The 27,849-nt window shown below is 39.9% G+C and overlaps 1 protein-coding gene across 3 annotated transcripts in view; it reads left to right on the top strand.

Annotated features, from left to right (window-relative positions):
* LOC126268335 (ras GTPase-activating-like protein IQGAP1) overlaps nucleotides 1-27,849 on the top strand; it is a 345,429-nt gene that overhangs the window by 186,897 nt on the left and 130,683 nt on the right. For all 3 annotated transcript variants that reach the window (XM_049973901.1, XM_049973902.1, XM_049973903.1), the window contains 4 exons: nucleotides 1,450-1,563; nucleotides 15,074-15,366; nucleotides 21,847-21,976; nucleotides 24,421-24,515. In XM_049973901.1, the coding sequence (XP_049829858.1) occupies nucleotides 1,450-1,563; nucleotides 15,074-15,366; nucleotides 21,847-21,976; nucleotides 24,421-24,515 (632 nt within the window). The remainder of the gene's footprint in view (nucleotides 1-1,449; nucleotides 1,564-15,073; nucleotides 15,367-21,846; nucleotides 21,977-24,420; nucleotides 24,516-27,849) is intronic.

Below are 27,849 nucleotides of genomic sequence, written 5' to 3'. Positions count from 1 at the left end.
CCCCCCCGCCTCTCCCCCCCGCCTCTCCCCCCCGCCTCTCCCCCCCCGCCTCTCCCCCCCGCCTCTCCCCCCCGCCTCTCCCCCCCGCCTCTCCCCCCCGCCTCTCCCCCCCGCCTCTCCCCCCCGCCTCTCCCCCCCGCCTCTCCCCCCCCCGCCTCTCCCCCCCGCCTCTCCCCCCCGCCTCTCCCCCCCGCCTCTCCCCCCCGCCTCTCCCCCCCCCGCCTCTCCCCCCCCCCGCCTCTCCCCCCCCCGCCTCCCCCCCCGCCTCCCCCCCCGCCTCTCCCCCCCCCGCCTCTCCCCCCCCCCCGCCTCCCCCCCCCCCCCGCCTCTCCCCCCCGCCTCTCCCCCCCGCCTCTCCCCCCCCCGCCTCTCCCCCCCCGCCTCTCCCCCCCCGACTCCCCCCCGCCTCTCCCCCCCCCCCGCCTCTCCCCCCCCGCCTCTCCCACCCCCCGCCTCTCCCACCCCCCGCCTCTCCCCCCCCGCCTCTCACCCCCCGCCTCTCCCCCCCCGCCTCTCACCCCCCGCCTCTCACCCCCCGCCTCTCACCCCCCGCCTCTCACCCCCCGCCTCTCACCCCCCGCCTCTCACCCCCCGCCTCTCACCCCCCGCCTCTCACCCCCCCCCCCGCCTCCCCCCCCCCCGCCTCTCACCCCACCCCCCCGCCTCTCACCCCACCCCCCCGCCTCTCACCCCACCCCCCCGCCTCTCACCCCCCCCGCCTCTCTCTCCCCCCCCGCCCCTCTCTCCCACCCGCCCCTCTCTCCCACCCGCCCCTCTCTCCCACCCGCCCCTCTCTCCCACCCGCCCCTCTCTCCCACCCGCCCCTCTCTCCCACCCGCCCCTCACTCCCCCCCGCCCCTCACTCCCCCCCGCCCCTCCCCGCCACCCCCCCCTCTCTTTCTGCCCGCGGTGGCCGTGCGGTTCTGGCGCTGCAGTCCGGAACCGCGGGACTGCTACGGTTGTAGTTTCGAATCCTGCCTTGGGCATGGGTGTGTGTGATGTCCTTAGGTTAGTTAGTTCTAAGTTAGAGGGGACTTATGACCTAAGATGTTGAGTCCCATAGTGCTCAGAGCCATCTCCCTTCCATCTCTGATTTGGTACTGAAAAAAGAACTGTTAGTACCAAAAATTCATTATCTAATCTCAGGAATTCATTATTGTCAGTCCTTATTGAAAATCTTTGGATTCATTGACCTTACTTTCCCCATTATTTTTATTACTTATTCTCTTGTGTTTATTTCACAATTTCCTTTTTTGTTGCTGTAGTATTGAATGGGCCTCAGAAATATCTTTTTTTTCCTTTGGTAACAAAAATTGCATAATTTGGTGCATGAGCTCCCTCTTCCACATTATTATACTTCAGTATTATTATCCAAAGTGAGATTGTACTTAAATATGAGCATCATGCAGGTATTTGACATTTAAGAAAATTGTATGTTATTGTTTACAGAACTTGAAGGAACAGATAGGAAAAACGATACGACACAATGAGAATCTCTCGCAGCAGCTGGATGCAATGGATTTGAAAATAGGGCTATTAGTACGCAACAGAATCTCATTGCAGGTAATTAAATGTCTAATTTGTGTGTTCTTCTTGAATTAAATAGTGTTCCGACATGTAGATGAATTTTATAACTATTAGTTTTTAACGTATCTTCAGAAGGATTCACGTGACAAAACTAAATGATAAGCAAACAAAATTTCTTTCCTATACATACTGCCAGGATGTAGAATTAAAATTATTTGCTTCCTATCCTGGCAACAGGTAGTCCCCTAGAATTGAGTGACCCACTCTTGTTTCAAACCTTCGCCAACTAATACCTCTTTCCACCCTAAGAAAAGACTTAGCAGTTCTGAAAAGCTTCGTATTGTTTATTCTGCTTTTAAATATTTCTGTCGGTGTTTCTCCAAATTTCTCCAGCCATTATGTCTCATAATTTTCAGTTTGTATTGTGTGTCATCATAAAGTGTCTTTATGTTTTACCTTTTCTCCTTTAGTCTTACTTTTCATTTAAATTCTTTGATTTTGCATACATTTAAATTGTGTAAAATGTTATATGTTGGCCATTAGAGGTGTATACCGATGTCGTCGTCGGTCCAGAGATTGGATTGATGCAGCTCTCTGCATCAACAAAAACAAAATGAGGATAATGGAATGTAGTCACATGAATCAGGTGATGTTGAAGGAATCAGATTAGGAAATGAGAACCTTAAAGTAGTAGAAGAGTTCTGCTATTTGGGGAGCAAAATAACTGATGATGGTAGAAGCAGAGAGGATATCAAATGTAGACTGGCAGTGGCAAGGAAAGCATTTCTGAAGGCGAGAAATTTGTTAACATCGAGTATAGATTTAAGTGTCAGGAAGACTTTTCTGAAAGTAATTGTATGGAGTGTAGCCATGTACGGAAGTGAAACATGGGCGATAAATAGTTAGGACAAGAAGAGAATAGAATTACAATGTCACTAGCAAACCTCAAAGTTTTTATTCCTACTCCATGGATTTTAATTCCTACTCCAAATTTTTCTTTTGCCTCCTTGACTGCTTCCTCAATATACAGATTGAATAACAAACCATTATCTTTTAAAAATGGTATGAAATTAAAATTATCATGCTAAAACCTGCACTCTTTTAATTTGGGAATTTTTCTGTTCCTTTGAAGCGCTCTATCTTGGTCTTGGTAAATATGTGCTGAAAAAATACTTTTTGTGCTGTACAAGAAAACTCTTAAGTGCTTTGTTGTAGACTGCAGGGGGAGGAGTGACAAAATTTCACGATTTTTCAGTTCACCGTAAGTTAGCAAATGGTTCTCAATATCAAAAACTTAGTCTGTGCTATGTACCACCAACAAGCAACATACGGAAAGTTCAGAAAATTTGAGTGTTTTGAGTACCTGCTGACTGAACTGTAGGTGATGTAATTAAAGAATTTTGAACTACATAAGTATTTCCATGTTTCTCTGCCTTAAGAACTTACCTTTTCAGTAGAATTATTTATTGGTAGCATTAATTTGTACTGCATAATTACAACTAAGCACAGGGGGGTCCACTAATACCTTGTAATTCATCTTCCGCATCAGTTATTATTAGCAAAGATAGGATAAACATTTTTATCATACTGTTAATATATAAATATGGTTTTCCCTTTGCCTATACTTGTGATTAAAATAATTTTAAAGATGTGTTATCTCCCCTATAATTACTTACTTCCATCATGGCTGAACACAACTGAGCACAAGAGCTGCAAAAAGAGCTTTTTTGTATTTGGTGTCACTTGTTTCTGACAAATCTTTCCTCTCATTATTTTGGCTTGAAACTTTACCAGCTGCGCTCACAGAGTTTTCTGGTACAGCATGATGATGCAGACAGCCCCCCCACACACACACACGTAACAAAGAGTTCTATGTTTCCTTTCTGAGATTTCTCATTTGTTCCCAGTCTTTGTACTTTGGCAAATTACATTCTCCATCATAATTTTGAAATAATTTAAAATCAAATATAACAATAATGATAATGAAATACTCAATTTTTGAAAGTATAATATAATTGAGTGATAAAAAATCTATTTACCAAGCAGCTGCAGTCTACGAGCTTTCGGAACCAGTGGCTCCTTCCTTTGACAGAAGGATTGAAGGGGAAGGAAGACAGGTGAAGTCTCCTCTGACCCGGGTTTCTGGGCACCTTTTCTGAACTCTACCCCTTTCCTCAGACATTGCCTTCCCTTCGCTCATCTTCCTTCCCCTTCAACTATTCTGCCACCAGTGCTTAAAGCTTTCAAACTGTAAACTGTAATACCCTTTATATATGTGTTCTCCTGCCACTGCATGGTGAGCAGATTTTTTTATCGATCTAATTACATAACAGTGATAACATCATGGACAAAAAAAGATGATACAGAATCATAATAGTTGTCTTAAATGGAAAACATCTCCTAATATCTTTAATAAAAAATGGATAGTGTGTCACAATCATAATGGGTGTCTTTATGGAAAACACCTCATTGAACTGTGTAAAACACACTACTTTCAACTGCTATTCGTACATTTTTGTCAACTATGCAGGAAACAAGCAGCACACATACAAATGTCATAATTGTGAATATTCCACATCGCTACAATCTAGTGAGGCAGTTGTGTTTTAATACAGAAATACAAAGTGCCAATAATCAGTTTTCTAAAATCTGCAGAAATTTTAAAAATGTGGAATATGTTGACATGAGTAATATAGGATATACACTCCACACTACACAGACTAAGCCTGAATGGTATGCACTGGACTCGCATTCGGGAGGATGACGGTTCAATCCCGCGTCCGGCCATCCTGATTTGGGTTTTCCGTGATTTCCCTAAATCGCTTCAGGCAAATGCTGGGATGGTTCCTTTAAAAGGGCACAGCTGACTTCCTACCCCGTCCTTCCCTAATCCAATGAGACTGATGACTTCGCTGTCTGGTCTCCTTTCCCAAAACAACCAACCAATCTAAATGTTATGGATAAATAAAGTCTGGTGAACTTGATACCCAAGGGGGAAAAAAGCACCAAAATAACTTCAATACCAAACCCATATTCGCAACACCATCACCAGATCCAACAGGAACAACCAAAACACCTCAAAAAATGTAGAACGATAGAACCATCAGCAGTAGCAGCAAAATATGCAAATAAATTTGGAGTTGGCAGAAATAACAGTGAATAGTGAATTGAATGACAAGAAAAATATAGCTTCTCATCGTCCAACTGATTTTTACACGAACACAAGAACAACGAGACGTCTCCAAGGTAAGAAGGGCTTAGTGTTTCTCAGTTCTCCACCAAAATATACTGTATATAAGAAATAAAAGAAGTGAAACTGCAGACCACTGATAGCTCACTTGTTTGCATAGAATCTGGGTCAAATTGCACATGTGGCGCTAAGCTGGTACAATCTAGCATACCATTATAGTAGAACCACTACGAGAGCTGGTGGATCATGTATATATGCAAAGGAAGGGATTATGTCTAAGGTTAGAAGTGACATCATTTCATTAAGTAAAGAAAAACATGTAGAAATATTAGCTATAGAGATACGAAAGCCACAGGTATCAAAGACTAACTACACTTTGTATTTAGTGTTCTCCCAGTGGTTGCATAGGTACATTCATAGCAAACCTAATCCAAGTGTTGTACATAGTTACTAATCCTAAGGACAAAATTCTCATTTGTGGAGACTTAATCATTAGCACATTGAACACGGATGGATTTTGCAACACATTTTTGAATATTATATACAGCCATAGAATATCATCATTGATTAACCACAAGGGTAACTAAGCATTCAGCATCACTCAGTGGCCATATACTAGCTGATTTGGAGAAAGAAAATTGTGATGTTGTTGGAGGTAACCTAGGCCTTTCAGATCATTCCAGTCAGCTCTTAAAATTACACGTAGCTGTGGAAAACAAAACTAAAATACTGACATAGAGGATTCTTCTCTGAGCAATAAAGGGTTGAATTTACTGTGCAAATGAACAATGCAACATGGGGAGAAGTTTATGTGGAGACCAGTTCAGACAGGAAGTTTTCAAAGTTTCTACTGAAATTTAAATTCAGGATTGAAGAAGTGTTTCCAGAAGTACAACAAGACACTAAAATACAAAACAAAAGTAACTAGGTGACCAACAGGATAAAGAAATGGTCTGTAACACTCAAACACCTCAGCAACATAAAAGGAACCAGAATGACCCTGCATTTCAAAATACTTCCAAAGACGTATGTAAAAAGTTTTAGTAACAGCAGAAATGTCTCAAAATGATAAAATTGTATAAAAGGCAGATAACAAAATAAAATTAGCCTGAAATTTCACCAAACAGGAGACAAATAGCAAAAAGGCAAAACAGGTAAACATAGAATTACAGCACACCAGTACCACAATACATGATCACAAAAAATTGCAAAATTTGCAAATCAATATTTCGACAACACAGCTACTAAACTGCAACACAAATCTGACAATATGCAACCTGTACAAACACTGAAATATATTCCAAACACAATTATGCTGCAACCCACCACTTAGAAGAAATAAGCAATGCCGTTCGGAACCTAAAAAATAAAACCTCAGCAGGTAAAGATTAAGTGCCCATGTGCTTGCTGAAGTGCTGTATACACAGTATAAAAGACCCTTTAGTGCACATCATGAATGAATCATTCACCACAGGTTGCTTCCCAGAGGCACTAAAGCATGCAAATGTCCTCTCCCTACATAAGACAGAAGCCCTTGAAAATACAGAAAATTATAGGCCTGTCTCTTTTACTGTCATCATTTTCAAAAGTAATGGAAACCATAATGAAAATTAGACTCATAGGGTACTTATAAAAGTACAATTTTCCATGTAAAGAACAGTTTGGATTCAGGTCTGCTAAAAGCACTCAATCAGCTATAACTCATTTTGCAAATGTTGTTCTGGAAGCACCAGATCAAGGAGATCAACTAACATATATATTTCTTGACTTAAGTGAATCCCCTGATAAGCACACCACACAATTCTGTTAAATAAACTGGAAGCTCTAGGTATAAGAGGATTAGCAAATAAGTTGTTTCATTCATATCTTAAAAACAGGGTGCAATGGGTGGAGATCCTTCAGACTAACTCCAATCATACCATAAAATATCTTTCTGACTGGAATACATTAATATTGATACCCTCAAGGAAGTTTTCTTGACCCAAACTCTTCTTGATATATGTCAATTTTATGCAGAGTGTCAAGGATGGTGAAACAGTATAGTTTGCTGATGACAGTAACACTGTCAACAGTGAAACATCACAAAATGTACTAAAGGACAAAGCTGAAGAAGTGCTCATGCATGTTTGCAGATGGGTAGACAACAATGAATTAACTTAAAACGTAAAAAAAGCAATATTTCACATAACCAAAAAACCCGAAAATAACTCTTTAAAAATGAAAGAGGGACTGACGGAATGTGTATCACAAAGAGAATTGCTAGGGATACATGTTGACACACAACTACAATAGACACAGAATGTTAATGCCCTCGTGAAACGAGTAGCTTCAGCATGCATTGCACTTGGAATAATAAATTCTGTGTGTAGTAGCTCTTGAACCACATCATCATACACTATGTGATCAAAGGTATTCGGACACTTGGCTGAAGATGACTTAAAAGTTCGTGGCGCCCTCCATCAGTAATGTTTGAATTCAATATGGTGTCGGCCCACCCTTAGCCTTGATGACAGCTGCCATTCTCTCAGGTGGGGGAAGGTTTCTTGGGGAATGGCACGGAGTGCTGCACTGAGGAGAGATATGGATGTCACTCGGTGAGGCCTGGCATGAAGTTGACGTTCAAAACATCCCAAAGGTGCCAAAATCAGATTTTCACTCTGCAGCGGAGTGTGCGCTGATATGAAACTTCCTGGCAGAGTAAAACTGTGTGCTGGACTGAGACTCGAACTTGGGACCTTTGCCTTTCGCGGGTAAGTGCTCTACCAACTGAGCTATCCAGCTCTACCAACTGAGCTACCCAAGCACGACTCGTGCCCTGTCTTCACAGCTTTACTTCTGCCAGTAACTCGTCTCCTACCTTCCAGTTTTAATCTGCCAGGAAGTTTCATATCAGCGCACACTCCACTGCAGAGTGAAAATCTCATTCTGGAAACATCCCCCAGGCTGTGGCTAAGCTATGTCTCCACAATATCATTTCTTTCAGGAGTGCTAGTTCTGCAAGGTTCGCAGGAGACCTTCTGTAAAGTTTGGAATGTAGGAGACGAGCTACTGGCAGAAGTAAAGCTGTGAGGACGGGGTGTGAGTCATTCTTGGGTAGCTCAGTTGGTAGAGCACTTGCTCACAAATAGCAAAGGTTCCGAGTTCGAGTCTCGGTCCGGCACACTGTTTTACTCTGCCAGGAAGTTTCATCACAAAGGTGTTCTATGGGACTCAGGTCAGTACTCGGTGCAGGCTAATCCATTACAAGGATGTTATTACCACTCCTCCACAGGACATGCATTATGAACAGGTGCTCAATTGTGTTGAAAGATGCAGTCACCATCCCCAAATTGCTCTTCAACAGTGGGTAGCAAGAAGGTGCTTAAAACATCAATGTAGGTCTGTTCTATGAAAGAGCCATGCAAAACAAGGGGTGCAAGCCCCCTCCATGAAAAACACAACCACACCACTACCACCACCACCACCACCATCACCACCACCACCTCTGAATTTTACTGTTGGCACTGCACACACTAGCAGATGATGTTCACTGGGCATGTGCCATATCCACACCCTGCCATCGGATCGCCACATTGTGTACCATGATTCGTCACTCCACACAATGTTTGTCCACGGTTCAATTGTCCAATGTTTATGCTCTTTACACCAAGTGAGGTGTTGTTTGGCATTTATCTACGTGATGCGTGGCTTATGAGCAGCCTCTCAACCATGAAATCCAAGTTTTCTCACCTCCCGGCTAACTGTCATAGTACTTACAGTGGATCCTGAAGCAGTCTGGAATTCCTGTGTGATGGTCTTACACATTACGACGTTCTTCAACTGTCAACTGTCAACTGTCTCTGTCAATCAACAGACGAGGTTGGCCTGTACACTTTTGTGCTGTATGTGTCCCTTCACATTTCTACTTCACTATCACATTGGAAACAATTGAGCTAGGTATGTTTAGGAGTGTGGAAATCTCGTGTACAGATGTGTGACACAAGTGATACTCAATCACCTGACCGCATTCAAAGTCTGTGAGTTCTGCGGAGCACCCCATTCAGCTCTGTCACGATGTCTAATGACCACTGAGGTCACTTATATGGAGTACCCGCCAGTAGGTGGCAGCAAAATGCACCTAATATAAAAAACGTATGTTTTTCAGTGTGTCCGGATACTTTTGATCTCGTAGTGTATTTTGCATATGTTCATTCTGTGAATAGTTATGTGAAAATGTTCTGGAGACAAATGAGCTGAACAGACAAAGAATTTTTAAACTGCAAACAAGGACTGTACAAGTTATGACAAAAAGGAGCAAGAGAACTCCCTTCACTGAGTTGTTTAAGTCTATGGGAATCTTTACTGTTCCATGTGAGTACATTTTGCAAACAGTTATCCACAATAAAAAAGACATTAATCAGTAACCAACAAAAAGGTCTCTATACCAACATGGAACCAGCCACCATTTACATCTCAATAGAAAAAACAAAACAAAAACCCAAAATAGTGTGCCATGTAAAGGAACTAAACTATACAATAAACTATTGCAAGAGATCAAAAGGCAAAATTGAAATACATGGCTTCAGGAATACCCTAAAAAATTATTTAAATGGACAGATAAAAAAAATTTACTCACCAACTCACCAAGTGGTGGCAGGGGAACACACGGACAAAAGGATTTAACTTTCACAAGCTTTCGGAGCCAGTGCCACCTCCTGGCAGAAGAGGGCCCCAAGCTGCTCTGCTGGGGACTTCCCTGCTGCTCCGCCAGCTCTATCAACTGCGTCATCGACAGCAAGCACGGCTTCAAGCCTTCGGACTGCTATGACCCACAAGCGGGAGTTCCTCACGTCACTCACCCCCAAGCTGCTCCTCATCTCGCTGGTAACTTCAGTCGCGACACCACATTTCATGACCTCACTCCACCATATTTAAAACAATGACAATTTGTTGTTATACTATTACCTGTAACTTGAACATCCGTCAGATTTAACTAAAAAGTCAAGGCATCGTAAATGGACATCAAGCAAATGACACTGCCGAACTAGAGCAAGTATTTAGCTTTTTGTGCAATACTTAGAATCCATTTATCTAATATGCTATTGAATAATATTGCTTAGCGAAATTCACAGTTCATGAACGACATTCGAAATCTTCTGAGAAACTTGGAAAAAATGGAACCAAAATTTTTGGGAGTGAATAAAGAACTGGAGTAAATATGAACGGCAAGGTTCATACGCAGTGCATCTTACATCCTATTTAGCACATGTACCACTTTTTGTTATTACAATAAGCGTCTTTATACGAGCACAGTCAGAACTGCTTTCTTCTGTTTAAATAAACTGTGGTTGTTTTTGTATCAAGGGAATGATATGGGTACACTTACATGTCAGTCATCGTGTTTGTGTCTTTACGTATGGATGTTCACACTAGGTGACTAAATTTGTATACAGGATGGTCAGAAACAGTCTGAAAACTTGTAAGGTTGAAGGGGAAGAGAGGTGAAGGAAAAGAACTGAAGAGGTTTAGGGAAAGGGGTACAGTTTGAGTCATCCAAAACCCCAGGTCACAGCAGACTTCTGCCAGAAGAAGGAGCCACTGGCTCCAAAAGCTTGTGAAAGTTAAATCATTTTTGTGTGTGTGTGTGTGTGTGTGTGTGTGTGTGTGTGTGTGTGTGTGTGTGTGTGTGTGTGTGTTTTCTCCTGACACCGCTTGGTGAGTGGATTTTTTGTGTGTCCATTTACATTATATTATTAATAATTGATTCTTTTCATTGCAAAAAAGTAATTTCTTAGAAAAGTGTTTGTATACCATAAAGGATTACCTGAAACTACGAGTAAATGTTGTTGACAATTAGCTAAAAATTAACTACTGCAATTAAGAGGCATTTTACAGTACGTTCAATAGAAGAGTGAAGTAGTGTCCAAAAGGGTAACTCAGTAAGGCAAGAATTATATCTATTTATGTGTGTAATTGTTTACTTTTATGTATCTGTCTGTTGACAACGTCAATACAACTTATATTGTCTACAGATAGGTGAATAAACACCCCTGAATATAGCAATTGGAAGGTTTCAAATAGGTCATAGTGTGATGTATCGAAGATGGAATTGTGTAATAATTGACAAGAAGTCTGAATAAAATAGCAAATATCAACTAGGATTGCTGCATATTAAGTTCAAATGTATCCCTTCCAACAGAAAGATGAATGAACAAATCATAAATCACTCTGACAGAAAAAAAATCTTGGAAACCAAGAGAATGAATCCAGAGTACTTGCTCAGCCATTACAAAAGTATAGCACCGTAAAATCAGCGACATGAGGTGCAGTGAAATGACAGAGATGAGAAGGGAAATAAACATATGTGAAGGAACAACAATTATGACAATGACTTGAAGAAACATCAAAATATGTGATGATGAATTGTCAGAATTTGTGGAAAAGTAGAATAGTCCAAATTTGTGGAAAAGTAGCACACATCAAGCAAAAAGAATAATTGAAATAGTATTGTGAAAAGGATAGATGGTGCTCATCATACAGCAGAGACAATGAGTCGCAGATAGGCACAAGAAATATATTGTCAGAAAGTGAGCTTTAGGCCAAAAAGGCCTTCGTCAACTGAGGAGGCATGCAGTGGGGAGCTGGAGGGATATCAGAGTAGGTGTAGGGAAAGATGCTGTAGTGTGGGAATGTGCAGGGGTGTGGTGGCGACAGGATGGCTGATATTTAGGAGCAGCATCAAGAGGCCGGAGTGGGAGTTGGGAATGGGTAGAGATGGAGGAGAGGGCAGACCAGCGAAAGCTGTGACCAAAGAATGATGGATATGTTGTGGGGAGTGTTCCCCTCTACGCAATTCAGAACATGTGGTGTTGATTGGAAGAATCACCTGTCACACACACGTGACTACAGTCTCTGACAGCTGTAGCCAGACTGCAAATAGCAGTGTATGATGGGAGAGGTAACTGGGTGGGGGTAAGGAAGAGGCTATGACAGGAGAGGGAGATATAGCAGGGTATTGGTGGGGGACAGTAAAGTGCTGCTGCGGGAGCATGCAGGGATGAGATGAAGAGAGGGTAGGACATCTAGTGCAGTCAGTAGGTTAGACGCATGGCAGGGGTAGGAGAGGGTGATTGGGGAGGGGGGGGGGGGGACTAGTGGAAAAGTAAAGATGTTAAAAGGCTGTGTGTGTTGATGGAACCGAGGGCTGTGTAGTCCTGGAATGGGAACAGGGAAGCAGCTAGGTGGATAAGGACAATGACTAATGAAGGTTGATGCCAGGATGGTTATTGGAATGATGGATGTATTGTAGGGAGAGTTCCCACATGTGCAATTCAGAAAATCTTGTGTCGGTTGGAAAGATAAGGATGGCAAAGGCTGTGAAGCAGTCACTGAAGTGAAGAATGTGTTTGGCAGCATACTCAGCAACAGAGTGGTCCAGTTGTTTTGGCCACAGTTTTTCGGTGGCCATTCACTTGGATAGACAGCATGTTGGTTGTCATGCCCACATTGAATGCAGCACAGTGGTTGAAGTGTAGCTTGTAAGATAGCATGTTTAGGTTCAGATAGCCCTGCCTTTGATGGGATAGGTGATCCTTGTGAACAGGTTGGAGTACATGATGGTGGGAGGATGTATGGGTCAGGTCTTGCATCCAGATCTATTACAGGGATCCCTATAACAGAATGAGATGCGAGACCTCTTCTGTACATTATCCCACCACCACCTACTGTAGACCAATCACATCATCACCTGTCCCATCAAAGGTGAGGCTACATGTAGATTACATAGCTGGTTTCACAAGCTAAGCTGCAACCACTGTGCTGTCTTCTGCATGGACATGACAACTTACAAGCTGTCTGTCTGTACGTCTGAAAAACTGTGGCAAAGAAACAACTGGACCAATCTGTTGCTGAGCATGCTGCCGAACAAAACATTTTTCATTTCACTGACTACTTCACAGCTTGTGCCACATGGAGCTTTCCCACCAACACTGGTTTTTCTGAAGTGCACAGTTGGGAACTCTCCATGCAATATTTCCTACATTCCCATAACCCTCCTGGACCCCAACTTTCATTAGTCATTGCCCTTACCCACCTAGCTCCTATCCTTTTCCCATTTGTCTATTCCACCAACACACCAAGTCTTTTAACTTCTCTCCTTTTCCACTAGTGGCCCCCCTCACCCCCCACCCCACCCCATCCCACCCCACCCCACCAAATCACCAACTCTCCCCCGCCTTCCGTCTAGCCTCCCGACTGCATTAGGTGCCCTACCCTCTCTCCCAGTGTCCTCCTGCAGCAGCACTTAAACAACTCCCACCCATTCCCTACTATCCTACTGCATTCTCGCCCCAGCCTCTTCCTTACCCCCACCCGGCTGCCTCTCCCATCATGTGCAGCTGTTCGTAGTCTGTCTTCAGCTGTCAGAGACTGTAGTCGTGTGTGTGTGAGCTGCATTTGCATGTTTTTGTGGTGTTTGCTGTCTGTTTTTGACAAAGGCTTTGTTTACTCATAAGTGAGTGTTGTGACATCATTTCTTAAGTAACTGAATCTTCGACTAAATGTCTTTATGCTCCGTAATCTCCAGTTCTTCTTAATATAGTGTGAAGAGGTTGACCTTAAATCTTCTTCACTTGATCCAATCATCTGCTCGTTACTCTTCCTTGTGGCCTTCTTCCTTCAGTTTTGCCTTGGGAGATTGTCTTTTCTAAATTATCCTAATCTCTTCTCAAAATGTGCACTAGGAACTGGAAGTGTCTTTAACTGACACATGAAGATAAACTTCTTGTGGTGCTAAGTTCTTATGTAATGGCAACATCAGCTCTTATTTCTGTCCATGGCACACACATCCTCTGCCAGCACGGCATGTGATTAAATATAAATCACTATGTGCAAGTTTTCTTTAAAAGAAAAGAATAAACTTAAGAAATTATGTAAATGTTCAGCATGTTGCCATATTTTCTGCTCAGAATATGCACTGTAATTGTATAACTTAATCGTTCCATTTCGTAGAAAGAGCTCACAATTATGATTCAAAAGAACATGGAAATAAATAACTAATGGGTTTTTTAATAACAGGGAAGTAAAGTTGTGTGTGAAAATAATGTGAATGAATATCACACATGGAACACTCAATCCTAAGATTACATTTTTACATTCATTGCAGCAGTATGCACTTTCACCAATGTGTATGGTGACATTGGCCCAGCTGACTACATTGTGCTGGCACTGCAGATTGACTAGGGTGTGAGGTGTTGTGTCATGTAGACTAATCGGAGGGAGAAAGAAGGTGTGAAGTAGGAGGGTGGAGTAGGGAAGGGTAGCTGGTGGCTGGAAAGGGGAGGTAGCAAGTGCATAGATTAAAAACCAATGAACTCCTGCTCACACGTAGAGGAAGTTGTGTGCAGCACACAGTGACATGAAGGCATGGATTGAGAAGAGGAGATAGGACAGAGAAACAGGGAGACAGTAGAGAAGAGGTCTTGAGGGCACAATGAGTGAAATTTGGCTTACAGGGCAAGAGGGGAAGTGGATGAGGGACAAGGATTAGTGTATGAAACTTCCTGGCAGATTAAAACTGTGTGCCCGACCAAGACTCGAACTCGGGACCTTTGCCTTTCGCGGGCAAGTGCTCTACCATCTGAGCTACCGAAGCACGACTCACGCCCGGTACTCACAGCTTTACTTCTGCCAGTATGCTGTGAGTACTGGGCGTGAGTCGTGCTTCGGTAGCTCAGATGGTAGAGCACTTGCCCGCGAAAGGCAAAGGTCCCGAGTTCGAATCTCGGTTGGGCACACAGTTTTAATCTGCCAGGAAGTTTCATATCAGTGCACATTCCACTGCAGAGTGAAAATCTCATTATGGAATGATTAGTGTAGGTTGCAGCATATCCTTCGATCCCATAATCATCCTGGCCTCAACTTTAAACAAAAGCTAGCAGTGTTTTCAGTCTCGTTTATGTGCCAATTGACGATTCAGCATCTCGACTATATAGTGAGTTGTTACCTTTACTGATTGAATTAAATATTGAAATTAATATGTAGTATAATTATGGAATGAATCACTTTTCTGTTAAAATCAACATAATTTACACAGTGTGTGATTCATGTAAAACTCAACTTGCTCTCATTGTGTGATAGATCCAGAAAGCAGTTGGTAATATGTCCTGAATTGAGAAATAGCCCCTTAGTATGTTTTCCACTCATCTCATAGAGGTCTCCGACCATATACCTGAACTATTCAGTACTCATCTCCCTCTCTCACTCCGAAATTTTTTTTTACTTGCACTTTTTTTGTTTTAGAGACTTGTTATCTTATTGAAATTTTACAACTGTAGGAATTTTCTCAGTTGTGTATCAAATATTGGCACTGTTTTCTAGGATGTAGCAGCTCATGGTTCACGACTACGAGCCACTGCTGCATCAGCTGGTCAAGTGATGGATGGAAAATTAAGCCGAAGTGGTCAGCATATTGTAGAATATTACCGAAAGCTATTTTACCTTTTACAAACAGAACCTCATTACTTGGCTCGCTTATTACCTTGCTTACCACGCTCAAAGACAACAGCATTTCTTCGCACTGTGGTTCTTGCTATTTTCAATTTTGGTTCAGGATCACGAGAAGATTATCTACTACTTCGACTTTTTGCTGCTGCTCTGCAAGAAGAGATAAGGTAAATGTCACATATTCTATTTCCTGCCTGACCTTTTCTCCTGATAAGGAATGACTTTAAAAGTGTATAATTTTTTAAACAATATATGAGGACAGTCTGTTGTCGTTTATCATGAGCACACTTGTGCAAGAATACTGACCTATTTATTTATGGACAAACCTTTATTTGTAATTATTGCAAATTATCTGAGTGTGACAGAATGATTATAACATTTCTTCATTTAAATATTGTTGTAATTAATTAGTTTAGTTCTGAAAGTGGTCAAGATGAGTCAAATAATGTCTGTAGCATATAAGGATGCTGTATTTTGGTGGAGATGGTCTTCAGCCAATAGAAAAGCAGTCAGTAGTGGAACACTATGGGAGTCAAGCGGAGGCTTGGACTTTTCGAGTGAAGAGCTCAAAAGAGCAAATCTGAACACTTTGTGTTGAGTGCTGGAAGAAGAGTGATCTGACTGTGTTAACATGTGTAATTCTGGGCAGTGCCCAGCTGCTATGAGAATTTAACTTTTGAAGAGACTTTATATTTCGAGAGGTCTGAATGTGCTCCAGAGTAGGAATCCTAACTATTTCCTCTTGATTAATTGAACTGAGAGCATGAAGACTATCAGTTACTGCTCTTTGTATCACATGTGTTAATTTGTGAATCATCATGTTGAACCCTGAACTGCTTTGAGCTGATGAATATTTCGTATATTGTGATGACAAAATGGACTTTGTTCATGCATATCTTTTATAACAATTTAGTTTTGGGACTTTGCTACCATTCTCATAATACTGTCAATGTAACTTCTCTGCATTTGACAAGGTATTATCTGTCTGCATTTTAATTGAATCTCGTAGGACCACTTCCCGTTACTTTGAGATGTGCTTTCTGGAATTAATGTTATAATTCACAATCACTTAAATCAATTATGGACATTAGATTAGATTAGATTTACTTTCATTCCAATTGATCCGTAGCGAGGAGGTCCTCCAGGATGTGGAACATGTCAGAAAAACAACAATACGTGACAAATATTTACAACTAAAACAAATAAGCTAATGTACCATTCCACAGGTCCCAAGTGGAATGATCATCATTTTTTAATGAACACTATATGAAAGTCATTTTACAAATACCAATGCACTCAACTTAAAATAAAAAAATTTTTTGTTTATTTATAAGGTAATAAACATGTAATACAACTACTATAATACTTATTTACAATGAACACATTACTGCACTGAAATGGTGCAGAAGTTAGATTGTACTTACTTACACACACACACACACACACACACACACACACACACACACACACACACACATTTACAATGAACACTACTGCACTGAAATTGTGCAGAAGTTATATTGTACAGTTGGTTTTACTGAGAAATTCATCAATGGAGTAGAAGGAGTTGGCCACCAATAAATCCTTTAGGCTTCCCTTAAACTGAATTTCATTGGTTGTTAAACTTTTTATGGCTGCTGGCAAGTTATTGAAAATGTGTGTTCCTGAGTAATGCACACCTTTTTGTACAAGACTAAGTGACTTTAAATCCTTGTGAAGATTATTCTTATTTCTAGTATTGATTCCATGAATTGAGCTGTTGGTTTGAGAAAGTGATATATTTTTAATGACAATTTTCATTAAGGAATAAATATATTGGGAAGCAGTAGTTAGTATTCCTAGTTCCCTAAACAGGCTTCTGCAGGATGTTCTTGAGTTCACACCACATATAACTCTTACTGCACATTTTTGTGCCCGGAAAACTTTAGATTGGCTTGATGAATTACCCCAAAAAATAATCCCGTATGACATTATGGAATGAAAGTAAGCATAGTATGCCAGCTTTTTCATTTTGATATCCCCTATGTCTGACAAATTTCGCATTGCAAACATAGATTTGTTAAGAGGCTTCAGCAGTTCTGTGGTGTGCTCCTCCCAGTTGAATTTATTATCAAGCTGTAATCCCAAGAATTTAACACTGTCCACTTCATCTATCTTCTTGTCATCGTATGTTAGACATATACTCGTGGGAAACCCCTTACAAGTTGTGAACTGCATGTAGTGTGTTTGTTCAAAGTTCAGTGACAAAGAATTGGCTAAGAAACAGTGATTAATGTCCACAAATATTTTATTAGCTGATCTTTCTAAGACTACACTTGATTTCCTATTTATTGCAATGTTTGTATCATCGGCAAACAAAACTAACTTGGCAACTGGTAATGTTACTGATGAAAGGTCATTGATATACACAAGAAAAGGTAAGGGTCCCAAAATGGAACCTTGTGGGACCCCACATGTAATTAGTTCCCAGTCGGTTGATGCCTGATAGCTTGATACATGTCTCTTTCCTAATAACACCCTTTGTTTCCTGCCAGAGATATAAGGTTTGAACCATTTTTGCAGCATTTCCTGTTACACCACAATATTCTAATTTACTTAAAAGGATATTATGTTTTACACAGACAAATGCCTTTGACATATCACAAAATATACCAGTTGCCTGCAATTTTTTATCTAATGAATTAAGCACATTTTCACTGTAAGTGTAGATAGCCTTCTCAATATCAGAACCCTTTAGAAATCCGAACTGCGACTGATAGTAGGTTATTTGAGATAAGATGGTTATACAGCCAATTGTACATTACTTTTTCTAAAATTTTTGAAAATGCTGGCAAAAGTGAATTTGGACGGAAATTTGATGCAATTTCTTTATCTCCCTTCTTAAACAGTGGCTTAACTTCAGCATATTTCAACCATTCAGAAAATATTCCACTGATAAATGACTGATTACACAGAGAGCTTAATATTTTACTTAGCTCAGAATCTCATTCTTTGTTGATATTTCATCATATCCACTAGATGTTTTTGATTTTAAAGATTTTATGATGGACATTATTTCTGTTGGGGTAGTGAGGGTCAGATTCATATTATGGAAGTTGCTTGAAATTTCTGGTCTGAGGTATTCCATAGCAGCATCTACAGAACCTGACACCCCCACCTTTTCAGTAACAGTTATAAAACGTTTGTTAAAAAGTTCTGCAACACTACACACACCTGTCCCCAATGTATCATTTACTCTTAATGCTATTTGTCCCTCTTCATGTCTGGTTCTACCAGTCTCCTCCTTCACTATATCCCATATTGTCTTTACTTTGTTATCTGATATGACTATCTTTTCCTTTTGACATCCGTATTACAGTCTTTAATATTTTGCAGTATTTCTTGTAATGTTCTATAGCATCAACATCGGAACTGTTTCGGATTGACAGATGTAGTTTTCTTTTTGTTTTCCAAGATACCCCTATTCCTTGAGTAATCCATGGCTTCTTTGTAGACTGTGCTCTAACCTTGGTTAGTTTTGAAGGGTAAACAGTGTTCAAATAAGGTAAGATCTTTACTAGAAAATTTTCATTCATGCCATGCCATGAGGACTGTAAACATCAGTCCAGTAAATGTCTTTGAAGAGTATCCTAAAATAATCAATTTTTGGCTTATTGATTACCCTCTTGAGCTCAGATTTAACAGATTTAATATTATGTTCATTATTAACATTTAACAGAAGGAACTGCATGTCATGGTCTGAGAGGCCTTTGACTACTGGTTTTGTAACATAAATTTGTTCATTGGACTTTTTTTATAAAGATATTATCAATGGCTGTTTGTCAGCAATTGGCTACCGTAGTGGGGAACTTTACAGTGGGAATTAAGTTGAATGATAGTGTTACTAACTCAAATAAGTTCTTATTGGGAGAGTCTTTAAGGAAATCTACATTGAAATCACCAGCAACCACTATTTCTGTTTTTGGTTGCTAAATGGGCAAGCTTCAAGGTGGTTTATGAACAGATTAAATTTATCTGCAGGTGATCGACAGACACTTAATATTATGAAGGTTTTTTTGTGAAATTCTAATTCTGTTGCACATGCTTCCATATGCTGTTCTAGGCAAAATTTGTGAATGTCTATGTTCTTAAATTTATGACAGTTCCTAATGAATGTGGCAACTCCTCCTTTCTCCATTTCTGATCTACCAAAGTGAGACGCTAACCTAAACCCTGTAACACTTAAAAGTTCTATACCAGTGGTCATATAGAACCCTTGTTATCAAATTATTCATTATATATTTCTGTGTAATTTATTAATTTGCATTTCTGGTCAATGCATAGACTTTTTGACTTCAGAGACAAGGTTGCTATTTGCAGCAAAATAGCTGTGGGGCTTGAAAGTAGAAGTGCATGGCTCAACCCTGTCGAGCTATTCTTTTAAAACAGAGCTGTGCGTTGCCCAAGTATCTACGGTGTGAGCAATACCAAGCATAGTTGCAACTGATTTGCTTGTACAAGATGCTGTTTAAGAGCAACTACACTAAGCTGTAACTGATAGGTACCATCACAGTTTAAAAGTAACTTTGATACGTTAGCCACATTTTTTATGCAACAGTGTGTGACTTAAATGAACCAGATGTTTTTTAATGCAAACTCTACAAACTGGTTACTGAAATTAAAAGCATTTAACATATGAAAAATAATGGAAAGATAAATTATTTGTCAGGTATCAATGTGAGACTATAAGATGTGAAATTATAGAGTTTTGTAACTGAATACTTTTCTCAAAATTATTTGAGAAAGATTTAGTTTCCATGTGTGTGTAATGAACACATGCATAGTGCAGTGACACAGGAGGAAACGTGGTTTGCAGCAATTGGTAGGTAGCATTGTAGGAAATGCTGCAACACTGTGGTAGATTATTGTATCAATGTGGACAGTCCAATGAAATGCCATGTGTTCAGGTGCACTTTTCACATAGGACATTAGAGTTCTCTTTTCATCATATAGTAAATGGTTCTCTTTCATCATCATCTGTACAACATGATTTGTCTGGTTTGTTCACATATTACAGCAGCTACAATTGGTGCAGTATAATTGCATTATAGAGATTCATGCTGGTGTTTCTCCATAACATTGTTAGTATCACAATATGATATGTGAAAATGTGAACAATCAGGAAGTAGCACTATGTAATCATGAGCCGATTGAAGATCTTATGCGCTTTAAGGTAACATGAGTGGTTGTGTCTATCTAAAAGATATTTTGCTAAAAATGTAGTGTATTATTTTCTGAGTCTTATACATATTATTGCAACCTGGCCCAGCTTCACATAGGTAGCATTAACTGTCTACAACCATACAACGTGTGTGCCATAGTGTATTTTGTTCATAGTCCTCTGCAGTGGGTTATGAATAAATTTCAGAGAACAGGATTAAGTAACTGAATATCATCACTTTCATGTAACTTGCATGATGTAAACAGCACAAGGCAGGAAACGGGAGGCATGAATGTTGGGTCACATATTGAATTTGTGTTTGGAGTGGCATCTCGTGGCAATGACGAGAGAACATCATGGATGTAAACATATTTGCAACCATTGTAAATATTGTATGAGAATCACGGGTGTAATTTTGTGTATGTGAGCCACTATGTATCAGAGGCTATCATAGGTGGCACAAATAAAAGAAAAAAACTGCATGATGTATATGATTAGTTCATGTTAGAGCATTTCTCTCCTGAAGCTTAGTGTGCACTGGATGCATCGTCGAGACTTTGCTGCAATTCTTTGTCGTGACTCTTCATGGCAGACTTATTCACTGTGCCATGCAAAGAATCGTGTCCACATCTAGGTTTGACTCAAGGAAGGCAGAAAGCTGAAAGTTGAGTCATCTGCTGCACTGCTGAAAGAACGTACTATATATATACAAAGCAAAATTGCTAAGGATGTTTTTTCAGCATAAAAAATAAAACACCACATTTTTGTATTCACGTGGTTTTTCGCTAATCAATTGTTCTAATATGTGTGTGTGTGTAACTATTTATTAGAAATAATATATTACTTCAGATTGTAAGACTTACTTAACAACCTGATGATAAAGTCATTATCTTTTTGTTATTGGTCATATTTATTATGATACATCAGAGTTGAGTAACTCACTACCCATAGTTCAGAGACATTGCAGTGAATTAAGAGTGCAAGTTGTGGTTGCTGATCTGAGGGAAGCAGAAATTGGCAGCCCGAAATTGTCTTCATGTTTTGAAATCCATATCTCTGCATCATTGAGAGATTAATGCTGGGATTCAATTCCACAACCTTTCAGTTTCAAGCCACACGCTCTGTAGCTAGACCAACACACCATATATGAATCAGATCCCGCTTACTGTTTTCTCAAGGCACTCCTGCTCTTTTGAGCTGTGGTGGCTGTTCGCTAGGTGGCAATTGTTTCCACAGTTTAATCTTATTTCAGACGATTTGTACAAAATATTTATAAATTATACACAAAAAGTTGCTCATGAATAACTGTATCTACTAGCCAAACCTGAATTAAAATCCCAATTCCAGTTCCTGCAATAAGGCTGCTTACACAGACACAAGCAAGTGACTTCATATTATATATAGAGAGAAGAGAAGACCTATAGCATTCTGTATTTTTGTTTTTCAGGAGCAAAATAAGCAGTCCAATGGATGTTGTTACAGATAAACCATTGGTTCTAAGCCTTGTTGTCAGTTATGCACGTCAAGTTTCGGGGCAGAATCCTCTCAAAGAAATGGTTGGACCACTTGTGGAGAAGGTAAAAACTTTTAAATTCATTATCAAACAATGGAAAATCTGGGATGGAATCTAACAATATTATGAAAAGGAAAGTCGCTACTCACCATATGACAGAGATGCTGAGTCGCAGGTAGGCACAACAAAAAGACTGGCACAGATAAATAAAGCTTTCAGCCATTAAGGCCTTCGTCATCAGCAGACGTAGACACACACATGCAAACGTAATGCAATGCAATGCAACGCAACTCGCACACATGACTGCGGCCTCAGGCAACTGAAACAGTCTTTTTGTTGTGCCTATATGCGACTCAGCATCTCCGCTATATGGTGAGTAGCTACTTTAAGTTCATCATGTATTTTATGCATGCTACGTTGCAGCAAATTACAGGCCATCATTGATAAATGAAATCTCATTAATTGCAATGCTATCAACTTCTGTTGAATTGCCTCCATTTACATTAGATATCTGTAGTACATATATATTTTGAATGTGTTTAATTCATTATGTGGCTTATGCATACAGGATACAAATACAATGTGCATCTGCAAAGTTTGATGAATGCTCACAGAAAATAATGGAAACAAGTTACAAATAAAATACCTGACCTTCAACGTAATCACTTTTATCTACAACACAATTCTGACATTGGTTATAAACCTGTTGGAGACTGTGATCAAACACTTCTTGTGTAATTGCTCAAAACACCATGGACACACATTGTTGGAGATCCACGATGAATGTGAAGAACAGTCCTTTCGGAGCTAATTTAATATCTGTCAGCACCAAATCTGGCGAATAAGGAAGGTATTTAAGAACAGTCACCTTGCATTGTATGACAAAGTAGAGCACATAGATCACAGTGTGCAAGTGGGTGTTGTGTAGAAATTCCTCTGTCCACTCTGGTACAGTTCTGGCCGAACCCATTGAATGCTTTGCAGTCTCTGTTTCAGAACTTTTGCACTGAAATTTGACCATCCGGTAGAAATCCATGGTGGATCAAGCCCTTGCTGACAAAAAAGGCCATCTTCATCATTGTCAAATGCCTCTGAGCACTATCGGACTTAACTTCTGAGGTCATCAGTCCTATCATCATCATTATGTTCATTATAGTTATTGTATTCTTGGATTTTGTCAGTGAACTTTTTTTGGAATGTGGGTAATATGAGGAACACTATGTCGTTGGCTGTTGCTTGGTCCCTGGATCATATTTGTAGTACCAGGTCGCATCTCTTGTAATGATAGTTTCAGAAGCTGCAGATTCCGGTCATAAATGTTAATGAAATCTCCAGACATTTCCAGCTGAGTTTGCTTTTGTTCACCTGTCAGTGTGTGTAACACAGACTGGGCACAAATTTTCTGCCTTTTCAAATGTTAACGAATGATAATGCTTTCACTGTCTTTGCTTATCTTCAGTTCTTCTACATCACTCTCAATGACAGCTACCGATCATACTGTTGGCCCAATGTGACTCATTCTCAGCACCTTCCTTTCTGCCTCCAAAGTGTTTAAACCACTCACACACACGCACACACGTGCGCGCGCGCCCACACACACACACACACACACACACACACACACACACACACACACACACTCTTTTTACTCATTGCTTGAACACTGTACACTTCCACAAACATTTCGTGAGTCTCCGCTTTCCGAAACGTTGTGTTAACATGTTGCTCCATTTTGCAATCATGTGAGGTTCCTCACTGACTCCATTACTCTGTTCACAATGTGCACAACTAATTTGCTTTGGTGATTTGCACAACAGGGGGAACTTCTCGACATTCCTCTCAATGAGTATGCGTAGGCATGTCGTCATAACCTGTGCAGCTTTCAATATATAGGGACAATTCACCAAACTTTTCAGAAGCGCCTTGTATTAACCATTACATGTAACGTTAAAAAGTTGATTAATATTACACACAGTTTCTGTAAGGCAGTGTGTTGCTGTAAAGAGAGGTCAGTGATTTTCACTGTGTTCCATCTCTGGACATTTGGGCAGATGTCTGTTGCATTGGGCCTATACTGATTACAGAAAAAAGTTAGCATTTTGAACTGTCTGGCAGTCAGTTTATGAGCTGCCTATGCTTGTACGTAAACTTATGTTGCCATTGATCCTGAACAGAGCTATCGCTCATTAATACTTGTTATCTTCCATTTATCTTCAAAGACATTTGAGAAAGTAGGCTGTTGTGTATTTGTCATTTTCTTTAGGAAAAATATTGTTTCAGATGCAAATAATTTATTGACTGATTGTCATAAAAGTGTTTATTATTCTTATCAATGAAACAGAAAATAAGAAAGAGGGATATACTCCCAACAAGTTTGATAATACTGAAATGTTGTTCATTTCTTTACTAAATATGTCAAGCATATATGTAAAACATGTAGAACACTGCAAAACTAGATAATGTTTGAGTGTATTGGAAATATTGTATGCAAAGCAATTTATATTTCAGGTTATCAATAACAACAATCTTTCCATGGACACAAATCCTGTTGATATATATAAATTCTGGCGCAATCACCAAGAGACTGTATCAGGACAGATTTCGTAAGTCTATTTGTAAATTAGTCAGTATTATTAATGAAATTATTGGTTTATTTGGTTGCTTTCAGTCTCATCTACTTGTGACATTTTGTTATGAGAAAGTCAACCAACCAAGAAACACATCTTACAATACATGTTCTGTAGTGCTGCACAAACTAATTTTTTTTACCTATGTTTGAAATTCTAGTAGTGATAGCATAACTCACTGCAGTAGTTGAGACAAATATTTTTTCACACAATTTTCTTTTAATTATAATATGTGGAAAAATTCTAAATATTTTGTTTATTTGGTGAGTCATGCCAGATGAATTTAATTTAAAACAGATGCAACAAATGGTTTAATTCTTGTCAGTTACATTATTTTAAAACATGTAATAGGGTAAGTACAGCAGGATTGACTGGAATCTAAAATTATGCAAGATTCAACTTCAAATCAGAATTATTTTATTGCCGCAAATTAAAGAAACAAAGGTCAGGAAAAACTGTATAAAGTACTGAGAGGAGGCTGAATCACTCAGGAGTGTAGATTCAAGAAAAACATGAAAGCTAAATGAGAGGAGAGGAAGCTAAAAAAAAAAGTGCTAGAGTCAAGATTCCAGTTCTATACAGGATGAACCATGACTTCATTGACAAAGTTTTAGATGTTCAGGAATACCTTCTGAGTATTTTGATATAAGGGACCCACTATCTCCAGCAGCTCATTACTGAGCAGTAATATAATTATGATTTATTCATTTTGTTTCTACAGTCACTCTTGTTTCTGTGAAAGTAGCTTCATAACAGTGAAGAAAACGTGTAATATGCAATAAGTGAACCTTGAAACTCCCAACATAATGCAACAATTCTGAGCCCGATGCAAAAGTACTGTGATGTTATTGTTGTCATTGTGGGGACAGTGCAGCATAGTCTTGTGTTGCTCATACATTGCATTCATTTAGCCCATACATGAGGTTCATATTGGCCAGTTCTTCACCAGTAAACCTGTCCATAGTAATACTATTGGCATTTGCACTGTTGTGCACCATTTTCAGTGCAGTAGGGATACCAAGTTGATTGGGGCAAGAAATCAAACAACGTGGAATAACTCTGTAATGAGCCATCAGAGACCTCACACCTCCTTTACCAAAATTCTTGGAAGGTATCCCTGAACAACCTCCGGTAGGTTGGCGGTGGGGTTCTGGTTTCTGATGCTTTTTTGGACGGCAAGAGATTGTACTGTGTTGGGTTGCATGACTCGCATGTCTCTTCCAGTTGACTCATATGTTGTGCGTGCAGCCGATCCTCCTCTTTGGGTCATCAGCTATGTCGCCCTCACTGTTTAATTCTTCTTCAAAGACTGTGTCATGTTAAAGGGAATAATATTAACCAACTCTCTATTCTTGAAATAAATCATGTACTCGTAGAACCTTTGCAGTTCAACAATATATTTTCAACTCTCATCTCCAAAGTAAAATTATTCTGTACAAGCTCCAGCAAGCCAACTGGTTCCAAAATAACTGTCAGAATTGACAAAACACCCATAGAATTACATACATGCTTCCTCATATAGAGCCAAGACCTGAAGTAAGAGTCTCTATGCAATACAAACTTCATCTGTCTCTGTAACAATCCTCATGACACCACAAACCATGGAACATTATACAAACACTTTTTGACTTTTTGATATAAATTCCAAGGTGCTGCTGGTAACCACTTGTCAGGGCCGCTTGTCTGATGCAGCTCCTGGCTTCTTATGACAGCTGTCGCTCCTGCACACACAGATATGTGTGGTACAGTAAAAAGGCTCTCTCACCCTCGTCATCAAAATATTGGGTGTTCTAGACGGTGGAGAGCCAAGTGTTTCTAGAATTTACCCCAAAATTCTCGAAGCGCTACATGTCGCGTCCCGTAGCTCGAACACACAATATTTTACACATATTCATCATGTACATTAATATCTATCACAACACTAATTTTTATTTCAATCCATGTACAATATCTCTTTTAGTCCTTGTGTACTTAATATGTAGATTTTCCTTTTCTTGTTTTTGTTCGTTTCGACGATAACTATCTGAGCATTTTAACCCAATGTTGGAGTCAGTACTTTTACATCTAGGAATTGTGCGGACAATATTTTTAATTTCCAATCACAAACTCCAGGTGGCACAGACTTTTGATTTCCTCATTCTTTAGTACAATTCTCTAAACTATCTTTTCTTTAGTACTTAACAGTCTCATTTCCCACTGTAACTTGTAGTATGGAGGAAACTCTTGAGAAAAAACAAATGAATGTGTTCTTTCTGACACTCATAACTCCTAATAATGCTGTCGATGTAAAGAATCCAAACTTACCAGAATAATCTCTATAAAATTGTGTGACTTCTGTCACCTATACTTACCTTCCAGGTTGCTCCGATGGATTCACAAATGCACAACCTCCTTCCATTTCGGTAGGTATGCCCCTTTCTTATTCCTATGTTCTATGGTACAGGTCAATCCCCTTCTTGGTGCCCCTGCCAGCACAGTATAGGTCAGCCTCTCTTTAGTCTGCCTATCTACCCTTTTCTTCATTCAATAAAAGTTGGGTGCATTCCCCTTATCCTCTGGGAGTAGGTCTCATGGTTCATTGCCCTAGTTTACATCTTTATGTATACTGTCACTAAATATTACCTGTCAAAATTCAGTTCTGCTTCACACTTCACCCTTACCTCTGGGTACCTTATTTGATCTCCTAGAGTCCTCCAATGCTTTTCAACTTCCACACTTTCAGCAGACCTCATATTTATTTATAATTCAATGTATCATACCTTTCTTTAATCATAACAAATATTTGACCGATATTTCTAAATAATTATCACTATTAGTTCCTCCCTGGCTTATGCTCATTAGTTCTTCCTTAGTTTCTCCTCTCCTTCATTTTTCACACTTCCTTGTGCTATATAGAACCATCTCTGTTCTTATAGTTATGTATAAATATATAGAAGCGGGTAAAAAAGGATGATGCAGAGCCATCATATATCAACTATACGATATGTGCATCTACCCTGATGTACATATGTCTTTATTCCGCTTCAACCCTTGGCAGTTCTGACATCACTTTAGGTTTCTAGCCCATAATTTTCATGTTCATGTAATTTTGTATATATGTCGATGTGGGTTCGTGCAGCCTGATTCTTTGGCCTACTTATTTGAAATAAGTTGAAGGTTATAGGAAACAACGGAGAATGAGGAGGACTTCAGCAATAGAAGTATATGCATATGGGAAGGGGGAAAGATAGACCGGCACTCAGATGAGAAGTAAGGAAGAAAAAAATAGAGATGTTTGCTAAGATCGAAGGAGAAAAAGAAGATAGCCCTA

Source organism: Schistocerca gregaria, chromosome 1, assembly GCF_023897955.1.
Source record: "Schistocerca gregaria isolate iqSchGreg1 chromosome 1, iqSchGreg1.2, whole genome shotgun sequence".
Lineage (NCBI taxonomy): Eukaryota > Metazoa > Arthropoda > Insecta > Orthoptera > Acrididae > Schistocerca > Schistocerca gregaria.
Note: the sequence above shows the minus strand (reverse complement) of the source record. Positions and strands in the feature narration are given on the sequence as shown.